Source organism: Aphis gossypii, chromosome X, assembly GCF_020184175.1.
Source record: "Aphis gossypii isolate Hap1 chromosome X, ASM2018417v2, whole genome shotgun sequence".
NCBI lineage: Eukaryota > Metazoa > Arthropoda > Insecta > Hemiptera > Aphididae > Aphis > Aphis gossypii.
Window position 1 is genome coordinate 23532937 of NC_065533.1, and position 11694 is coordinate 23544630.

The 11694-nt window shown below is 24.8% G+C and overlaps 1 protein-coding gene across 1 annotated transcript; it reads left to right on the forward strand.

The window, feature by feature from the left end:
* On the forward strand, positions 1 to 10319 carry LOC114121262 (OTU domain-containing protein 5-A-like). The gene is made up of 9 exons (XM_027983517.2): positions 1 to 551; positions 1964 to 2076; positions 2248 to 2419; positions 2994 to 3149; positions 3533 to 3689; positions 3768 to 3985; positions 4850 to 4969; positions 5039 to 5222; positions 5285 to 10319. The coding sequence occupies exons 1-9, from the start codon at positions 441 to 443 to the stop codon at positions 5440 to 5442; spliced, it is 1389 nt and encodes a 462-aa protein (XP_027839318.2). The 5' UTR covers positions 1 to 440; the 3' UTR covers positions 5443 to 10319.
* Positions 10320 to 11694: the final 1375 nt, after the last annotated feature.

The window sequence follows — 11694 nt, forward strand, 5'->3', positions numbered from 1 at the left end:
TCGAACACAAATGGGCAGTAAAAAAAAAAAAAATAAAATAAAAATAAAAATAATATTTATGTATATATTATTATTATTCCGATGTGTATCTCTACTACTATATACACTATATCGTATGGGCCGTATGGGTACCACCTACGTTTAAAATTTTATTCCAACAGTGTCGTTCAACAGTCGGCGGTAGTCATCGCAATTAATAAATAGTATTTATAATAATAATGTATAATAATATCGTAATCGTTACAGATTAGAATATATATTATGTTATTGTTTTAAATTGCGTATTTGCGTGTTATCCAATCTCGACGACACATTAAGCTGTGCGCCCATCACGGTTTCAATATTACAATTGATATCGTTTATTCGTTTTTTTCTCCTCGATTTACCAACCGTTATTGTTTTGTTGTTTTACTAACCGTTATTCACGCATTGATCTTGACATGACGGTTCTTAAGAAAAAAAAACCTCAGGCCCTGTTAGAAGAATGCGAACCTTCGTCGAGCACGCACGGCCATGCCTTACCTCATCCGACGACCCAAACTCATTCTCAGGTAAACAATAATATTGTCTGCTGTGTTATTATATTCAGCACTTTGCCGCCTGTCTGTGTATTAAAATAAATCTGTTTGTCTAGTGTTTTGCCATACTGGATTTATATTTTGCTTTAGATGCACTAAATAAATACAACTTAGTAGTCATCATGTGTACTCACATTTAAGAAGCTACATTTTACATAAACAAATTTGAAAAATCGATAGGTATCATAAGACACGTATTGCCTTGTGTTTTTTTATAAATAATTAAATGAATTTTTATACTGCATTTTTTGAGTTTTTTAAGTCATTTTTGCATTTTTTGAGATTTTTAGGGGATTAAAATCCCAGCCTTAATAATAATTCAGAATATGCAACAAATGTTGTTTGAAGTATTAGTTAGGTTAGGTTAGTCAATAAATTGTGGTTTCCAATTAAAAACAACCGAAATAACTATTACTGTGTTCATATTGTTTTTTATGTTGTAATTGGTAAAGTAGTCTATTGAAAATATTATTATTCCATTATTGAGTGAAATATTATCACACACATATTATATTTTTGTTTGAATAGCATCAGCATAACATTATTGTGTTTAAAGCCATTTTTCCTGAACACATGGCTAGTGAGGTAAATACCCAGAAATTGTTTAGGTGATAAGTGGGTAGATAGGTGACTTCTTAATATATTATAGATATTATTATATAATGTAGTGTAACTATATAGTATACAGAATTATAGACAACTGATTTACAGTATTTGCTGTATTGCATTAATCAACTTAATTCAGTTAGCAGATATCACATTAAACGAGACATTAAATGAGTCATAAGAGTGGGTAGGTACCAAAAAAAAGAGTTAATCCCAGTGAATTAAATAAAGTTTGGTGTTACTGTATAGCGTAGGTAAAAATAATATTCATTTAATAATAAACATTTTTTACCAAGTAGTTGGAAGTTAAAACCAAAGATATAAAAAGAAAACCAATAGTGCTTATAAGTAAAAACAACTTCATCATAAAGTAGAAATGAAATAAAATTTATCAAAAATGGATACATTTTTAATTAAACATAATACAAATACTGAAATTACCATTATAGAAAATTCTAACTTGCATGATGATATGGGATACTATGGTATCAAATGAAAAACAATGTCACTCACAGCTAGGTTTATAATTGCAAAATATACCGAGTCTTCATTATTTTATTCATGTATACATTTAAAATATAAAAAAGGTACAATTACATCTATTTTGTGCCGCAACAAAATTATGAACCTATTAATGTTATAATTGGCTTAAAATAATAATTTAAGATTAATAAGTAGGTACTTATATTGTATTGATTATAGTCATTAGCCTTTAACTTTGATAAATAAAACTATAGATAAATAATGTAAATTAATGTAAACTGTTATTAATATTTCAGATAAATGCATTAGATGAGCGAATTAAGTCTCCTCAAAGATGGTCTGTGGAAAATATTGAAAATGTCTTAAGTTCAAAACAATCAAAACGTAGGATTCACCGTAGTCCCCATAGGTACTTGTAATTTAGTAATAGGTATGCTTTTAAATAAACTGAGAAAAATTGTATTTTGTACTAAAGATTTGTATATGTTGTTTATTCTCAGCATATTTTTTGTCTATTTATTTGATCATAATATGTACCCATTTCATATGTTTTGTCTAATAAGTTTTTAATAATTTTAAGAAATACAAGAAATGGTAAAGGATGGGACAATAGATTATCACAAAGTTCTGGTATTTGTCAGTGTGGAGCCACTGACATAAATGGTCACTGTAATTCAGACAATTGTGGATATAATAGTGAGGATGAATACGGTGAAATCCCAAAGCAATTTAATGACATGGAATGGGCTGAGGTAACTATAGATTTATAATTGTATTTTATAATATAAAATGTATTTACAAGTATTTATTACTCAACTTATTATTTACTGTATGATGCATGTAGTTATAATGTATTTATATAAATATATAATAAATAGATTGTGAGTACTTAAATTTACTTAAGCATAAATTAATTACATCTAGTAAAGGCTCACTTCATAAGGAAAATGCCCTTAAGGTTTTTTTGTGAATGTATTTAATCAATCATTTAGTGGTAGTTTAATTTCTAGCTTATCATAATACCTATTCATAATTCTTTTTAATTAATTCTTTTATTTTTAGTGGACATAAAATGACATTTTTATTAGATTTTTTCTATTTTTTAATTTTTTAATTAGTTATGAGTATAAATAGTGTTTTTACCTTTAAGTGATTGGTTTTAAGTTAATTTTCTCTAATATTAAAGCTAAAAAAACTAAACTAGTTCCACTGAATGTAAATTTACTTAACTATGTTGTACATTTGTAAGACGGAGATCACACATGTGTGTTGTTCTCATAAGTTTTAAACTATGAGCACTTAATAATATAAATTTATAAATTTCAGCAAGATCGTATCTTTGAAAAAAAGTTGAAGAAATGTGATTTGGTTTTGAAACAAATGAAAGATGACGGTGCATGTCTGTTTAGAGCTGTATCAGATCAATTATTTGGTGACCAAGATATGCATGATATAGTTCGTAAACAGTGCATGGATTATGTTGTGAGTAATTTAATAGTGTTGTAGTAAAATTAGTATTTTATATTTTATTTATCAAACTATATTTCTTAAACTTAAGTCAACAGTTTTTATAAAATAATTTTAAATCTTAATAATATTATTTTTATTTAAAAAAGGTACAGTTTTTTCTTCCTCTTTAAAAGTTCTAATGCTGTTGGATTTTTTCACCATAAATATTCTACTTGATAAAGAAATTAAATTAATCAATCATTAATCATTATATTTTCAAAATCCTACTTTTCTCTTTAAGTTCAACAATTTGTTTTAGGAATTAATTAAAATCTATTCATCTTAATTGTTAAACATATTTAACATCCATTAAATGTTATAAAAAAACTATCTTGTAAATGTTAAATACTTTTTAGTCAAGCAATAAAGATTACTATATGCAGTATGTCACTGAAGATTTCAATACATATATTGCTCGTAAAAGACTAGACCGAACTCACGGAAACCACGTAGAAATACATGCTATGTCTGAGTTATATAATCGTCCAATTGAGGTTTATTGTTATGAAATTGGTAAATCAATTTATTTAATTTTGAAGTTCTGAAATATCTTATGTCTTTAATTGTATTATTATTTTTTTTTTATTTAAGAACCAATAAATATCTTCAATAGAGCTAATGAATCAGAGTCTTCTAATCCACCAATTAGATTATCTTATCAAAGAGGAAGTCATTATAATAGTATTGTAGATCCACATAAAGCAACAATTGGTATAGGATTAGGATTACCAAGTTATTCACCTGGTTCAGCCGATAAAAAATTATTAACTGATGCTGTTCGTCAAAGCGAAGATTATTTGTTAGAGCAGGTATGTTTTCCATTACAGATTAAAGTATATTAAAATACATATTTTATTGGTACAGTATTTGATTATATCTAATTATTATGTAAAAACTATCTTTAAAACAATTTTATGATTTTTATTAGTTATTATTACTATTTTGCATAAAATTAAAATATTGATTAGTTTAGTACACCAATCATAGGCCGTGAAATTATGTTTAAGGAATAATAAATCATTATTGATTCATTAAATGTTTAGTGATAGCTTATACAAGCCTACATTAGTGTCTTGAATATACAAATTTATTATAATAAATATATATATAGTTTTTAGTTTGTTTAACAATGATTTCTTTTAATCTCAGATTTGAATCTCAGCTAAATAATAATTTCAATTAATTACCATTATAGTATCAAGACTTTTAAACAATATTTATTAATGACTTATATTTTTTCAAAAATATTTATAAACATCTGCTTAATTTTTGATGTAGAATATGTTTTTTTATTATTATATGATAAATCCATATTTCTTTTAATCACTCGGTAACTGCATCTCCTTGAGATCCAATTAAGGTGCTTATGCTAGAATTTATTTTAATTACAGACGACATGATGATGGGTTTTTTTAGGAGGTATTAATTAGAGTAGTTTCCTGCTGCTTTCGCCGATCGCAATATACCTCATTTTCAAGAGATATTGTCCAAGCCTAAATAAATTTATACTTGATACTAGTAGCGCAGTTTCCCTCTACTATATTCCCTTTAGTTGCCTCTTATGATGAGCACTGACTACTGAGGGTGTATTCTGGTCCCCACCTACAGGGATAAAATCTATTAATATATATATATATCCATGTACAATAATAAAATTATTTTGATATGTACAGACAATGTTAGAAGATAAACTTAGAGCTACAGATTGGGAAGCTACCAATGATACAATTGAAGAACAAATAGCACGTGAAAGTTATTTACAATTCTTAAAAGACAATGAAAAAAGAAATAAAGTATATTTAAAATTTTAAAATTTAAATATAGAATATGGTTGAAATTATTAAAATTATAATTAATTACAGAAAGATAAAGAGTCATCAGCATCTTCAACTGCAACTTCTGCATCTATTGTCAAATCATATCAATCTCGAACTTCGCCCCCCAGATATTCAGTTGGACCTAAAACTCCACCTAATTTATCTCCTTGCAGAGATTATTCAGAATTAGAAAATCCATCATTTGTCACATTACCTCCACATCTTTTTGGTAAATATTTTTACTTACATAAATTATTACTAAAGCTTATACTTTACTTTTTAATCACTTAGGCATGTCTAAATGGGAAGATATTGGTATCTTAACAAAAGTTTTGGCCACTTCTCAACAAGAATATCTCGACAGTTTGAAAAGACAACGTGATGAACATAAAGAAGAAGGAGATAAGAAATGCTCATATGATACAGACAAACCGTCTACTTCTCAATGAAATTTTAAATAATGATAATTTTGATAAGATATACATTATGCATTATTATTAAGATCAACATATTTTTTTAAAAATTATTATTTAATCCAACATGAGCCACTATTATCTAGCTTGGGTAGCTTCAAAAAGTACCTCATTGTTTATATACTTTTCGTTCAAACTAATTTCATATTAATATAAATAATTCTTTATTCATTTTAATTGTTTATTATGTAATTAAAACTTAAAATACTTGAATAGTATAATTCAATTTATTTTAATTAAACTAATTTTTCAGAAAAGTAAAAGTTTGAATAAGAAAAATGAGTTTTGTTTTTAATAGCTTTTGTGGTTTCCGAGATTATAGAGTACTAACAAACTCGATCTTTTTTGTATAATATTATATGATTACAATATAATATTATATATTTTAATTAAATATGTGTATTAATAAAAATTATAAAGAGGTAGTGAAGCTACTCATGGTGGACTAGTGTATGTAGTCTTACTTAATTTAATTGATTTTTATCTACCTTGGTAATTAGTTATATATTTTTTTAATATTCTGTATTATTAAAACACTTGCTGTGCTTGTTAATAAATTGCATAACTAAGATAAAATAATGGGGGTTTTTACCCACTTAGATTTTAACACAATTAGGAACATATTGATTTTCCATTGAAAATTTAAAGTCTATTAATTTAAAATTGTTTGACATTGAAATAAAAACCGTTCTATATTTTCTCCAGTAGTATAATTAAGAAAGATCAGAGAGGAGCCTAAACAATAGGACCTGAGTTAATTTTTTTTAAATTTCACTATTGTATTTGATTTGTCTTAAAGATTTTTATATTTTATCAATATTTGATATCAATTTTCCCTGTTTCAGAAATTCTATTTAAAATATTATTATACTCAGTGACCGAATTATTCACAAGTGACTTAACTACACATCAGCAGGGCCTTATTATCAAATTCTAAATTCCTGTACCAAATATATTTTCCAAAACTTCTTTTAATCAAATTTACTATAAATTATTAAAAAAAGTCAAATTCATAAGCAATTTGATAAGAATAATGTCTTTATTTTGTTATTACAATATTATTATACATAAAAAAGTATATTTTAATTTGACTAAATTGAGAAAATATACTTTTTTTAAAATGACATTTTTTATGGGTGTTAAAAAGCCCAGCAAATTTAGTTATGACATTGTTAAAATTTATTTTTAAGGCCAATACATCTCCAAAGATAAAATAGCAAGTGAATTTAATTGTTCTTGATTTGTTGATCTTTGTCATGTCTTCAGTGAATTTTCTTATAACCAGACCTTTTTGCTTCTGCTGTGTTACCAAGTTTATTTATGAAATTGATGGATTTGACGATTCGGATTTTGGTGTATTACACAATACTCAATAATTCTAGCTTGTTGCCTAGGTCGCTAGATTTAAAATATAAAGATCTAATTAATCTAATCGAAAATAGTTACAATCCATTACAAGTGATGCAGTAGATCTAAACATGATATTTTCTAGGTAATCAATAGTTAACCTTCATCTTAGAACAGGGGTCTCCAACCTACGGCCCGCCGGCCAGATCCAGCCCGCCAAGCTAATTAATGTTTTGATTGTTTTGAAATATAAAACAAATTTTGAATTATAAAATAAAAAATTATATAAATAAACATACATTTTTTTAAATAAATCTTATCTATTCTTATTTATTTCTCAATTTCATAACCTATCTATTCCTAGATAGACAACAATTTTTTTTTTTTTTTTTAACAACACATTTCTAAAAATGTTGGCCCGCGATGCCAAAGCATATACCAAATTTGGCCCACTGTAAAAGAAAGGTTGGAAACCCCTGTCTTAGAATATCAAAATGACCGTCTATAATATATTGTAAAATATTATTTTATAATATTATTAAATATAAAATAAGTATAAATTAATTACAACAAGCTCACAAGCTCCTAAAATTGCTTGGCCCCTGTACTCTAGATTCAACAGCTCTCTGTTGTGAGGGCCATGTACAGCAGGAATGTAGATGTGATTCATTTGATGAATTACTTAAATACAGTAGAAATTATTTATAATGACGTTCAAGGGACTAAGAAAAATAGGTAATAATAACCAAAATGATGAAAAAAAAATTGTAACCAATACATATAGAAAAAAAGTAAAGATACAACATTTTATTTATTTAAATTAATTAATTAAATTGTTATTTTAGTATTATTAAATTTACAACATTTTGTTAAAAAAAAATCTGTTTTTTTAGATAGAATTTTATATAAAAATCACACTTTATTTTTTTCTAGTCCTTCAAAATTGAATTTGGACAAGATTTTTCCAATGTAACCAAAAATAACAGTCATAACATCCGTATACTCTTCAATTATCATACAGACATCATAACAATCGATACAAATTAGTACATACAAATATACAATATAGGAGTTTTGCAGGGACCTTCAATCTAAAGTCTTTACACCCAATATGTTGTTTCAACTGGTTTTATTATAAACGGTTTCTACTGTACTTTAAATTTGAATAAACAAATTATTAAATTTATAAAAAAAAAAACAAAAACCTTTTAATTTTTTTTTAAGTTATTAATTTTCACCAACTAACTGTTATCAATGCTAGGAATTTGGGAATTTCAAGAATTAACTTATTTTCTAGCTTTGTTAGTTTTTTTTTAACTTTGTTTACCTAGCTTAGCTTAAACTAAATTGAAAAAAAAATTTAATTAGCCCACCTTTAGCTCTAATGTATTTTTATTTTGAGTGAAGTATAATTAATATTTTATATTGATTTATATTGATTAACTTTGTTTTTTATTATAACTCACAAGTATTGCCTTATTAGCTTTATTTTAGTTTTGCCTTTGTATTTAGTTATCGATGGGTCATAAGTTCATGTACTAAAAAACACTTAGATATATATGCAACTATGCTTCTAAAAATGTTCAAATATGCAGTAAAAATCGTTTATTATCTCGTTAAAATTTAGACTCATTGACACTTTCTTGACAAATATGTTTACCTGTATGACATTTCTATCCAATACACTACATTGATTGGTTTCAAAGTTCTTACAACTACACATTTGTTACTATATATATTTTTTGTTATTAATACTGAAAGTCATTATTAGTGTAAAAACCAAAAATACACTGTTAAACTTATAGTGAACCCATTTTTCGTTACTTATTATTTTATTTGCAATGTAATTTAAGAAAATTTTATATAATATTATGTCTTTAAATAATGTAAACAATTCTGAAGGAAAAGATCTATTAATGTTCACAGAGCATACTTTTAAAAAGATCACACAAAAAATAAAAAAATTTTTTTTTTGGAAATAACCTACACTATACTGGCATATGCTATAGAAGGCACTTACAAAAAATAATAAGCTATTTTCTTATTATATTTTTATTTACATTATCTATATATCAATTTATTTTTATATATTTTAAATTAATTTTATTATCTTTACGAATTAAGTCGATTTAAATTTTAAAAATATAATGTATTGGATGGGAAAATATAATATAAAACGGAGAAATACCTTATGAGGAAATGTTCTAACATTGTACTAAAAACTTAGATATGTATGCAATCATGCTCCTTAAAGCACTGAAATATGCAGTAAGTATATTTTATTATACTTTAAAAACTTGTAAATCTATAAAAACCATTATTTTTAAATAATAACTCATCTTTTTTCTATCTCAAAACAATTGTTCTATGGTTGGTATATAAAAATCACCTATTTTAATTGCAGTTTGTAAATAACTTTTTTAAGTACTTTATTTATATAACTATAATTAAAATAACTACAATTTGAGCTATGACTATGTATTTTAATATTAGTATGAAATGAATGTAAAATTGTAGTATTTATTATAGTATTACTTAGATTGTGTTAATAAACGTGATGATAGTAATAATCATGTTACTACTATGAAAATATTATCTTATGTGCCTAGTTACATAAATAATCACTCGATCAATGAATCAATAAGTTACTGATCACTAAAATATGAAAACATGATTAAAGGACTCACAATTTGTCTTTTATATTTAGTGGGCATTATTCAATTTTTTATGCAACTCTGTGTTAAAAAATACAACAAGGCCATAGTGACATATACACGAGAGGGAAGAGTTTTAACATGCATGGTCCGTATATTATGGCATACTTATACATATTTTCTAAAATATCAGGTGTTTGACAAGTTAGCAAGAAAATCCATAAAATAAAATATTGTTCTATAAAAAAGTATCTCTGTAAACAATATTATAAATAACATATTTTGAAATATATATTATTAAATATAATCCTTTCCTCCATTAATTATTCAAAATATCTATGTATGTCACTATGAGGATGTAAAACTTTAGGTATAATACAATGATACATTTTAAATTTTGAGATATAAATGACACTAGAATACAATTATGGTATTGGAAGTACTTTTATGTCAGACTACGGACTGTCTACGGTCTAATTTTATTTATTTGTATGTATTATGAAACTATGTTGGGTTTCTGTAATATTAACTAAAAATAATAATATAATATTGTGATAATAATAATAATTTTGGATTATAATATAGGTTAGTATAATTATAATTTATAATACATATTATGCTGGGTTGTATAAAAAAATTGATTTATTAAATAATAAGTGGTTGTTCATGTGACCTGGTAATAGTGTAATTTTATTGATACATTTTTCTAGAGATATATGTATTTTTGATAAAGGTAATTTTATGTTTGTTTTGTTTTGAGTTATTTGTCATGTATTTATAGTGAATGTTTAGTTCTAAACATCACAATGTTATTATTAATTATGCATAAAAATACACAATAGTATTTATAACCAGAGTTGGGCGTTATTCGAATGAAATTTTATCTAAATGATTATATAGATAAAATTTTATTCGAATAATTATCTAGATAAAATTTTGCACAACTCAATTTTTGTACAACAAAATTGTACAAAAAAAAGTACATAATACTGTCGATTTTTGATATTAGAAATAGAATTCGAAAGTGGCAGTGCTGGCGAAACGGACCTGTAGCAGAGTTGTGCAAAATTTTATCTAGATAATTATTCGAATAAAATTTTATCTATATAATCATTTAGATAAAATTTCATTCGAATAACGCCCAACTCTGTTTATAACAAATTAAATATCATGTATTTGGTTATGTTTTATGTGATATGTGTTTAATACTTAAATTCATAGTATAACCAGTAAAAGAGTTCTACAAGAACGCTTATTATAATCTGCCTGGAATTATCACAATCTGTCAGTTGATGGCTAAGTGTAGGTATAAGGTTGTATTAAGGAAGAGATGACTTATTAAAAATTATGAATTATTTTTTTCTGAATAAACAAATTTCAAATAGGTACTTAAATATTTTACATTAAATATGTATGTTAATGAATTGCATTAATTCATTGGTAGTATTTTATAAATTCTTACATAATATTCTATTTAATATGTACAATATACATTAAAAATAACAAAATAAACTAACTACACACTTAAAAAAACAATTCAAAATGGATTTTGTGTGTTTTTTTTATAAATAAATAATTGAGACATTTATTGGTAGGTATATTGTTAATACATTTTTTTTTATTAATTCTTACCTAATTACAGAAATTTGAAATTTAAAACAATTCATGTTTATAAGTATGTGTAATGTATATTATATTATGTAATACCTATATGCCCATCAGTGTTTATATAATTATCTAAAGTGTAAAGAATATCAATTCAGTTTGTTATTTTTTGCTGATTTTAACAAATCTATTTGATTCTGAGCAGAAAAATGTATAGATTTTACAAGTGTTATTATTTTATTATTATTTTTTTTTTGTGTGGGTTTTATACCATTTTTCTGCAGGAAAGTGAATTTAATTGGTTCTTTGGGATCAAAGATAAGTAATTCAAAGTTATTTCCTTAATATAAATATTTGGGAAACGCAAGACCATAGTTTTCAATAAAAATCGATTTTTTTTGCAACTCAAAACAAATTGCGATTAAATAATTTATTTGTTTATCAAATAATTATATTAGAAAATTCTGCACATGGTATAATTTTAAAAATGATGCATTTATTTTTGTACTATCAATAGATATATGAAAATTTAGATTTTTTTCCAAACATTGTCAAAAAAATATACACTTGGTCAAAAATCTTGAATATTTAATAGGTATAAAGTTCATTTTAAGTTATAATT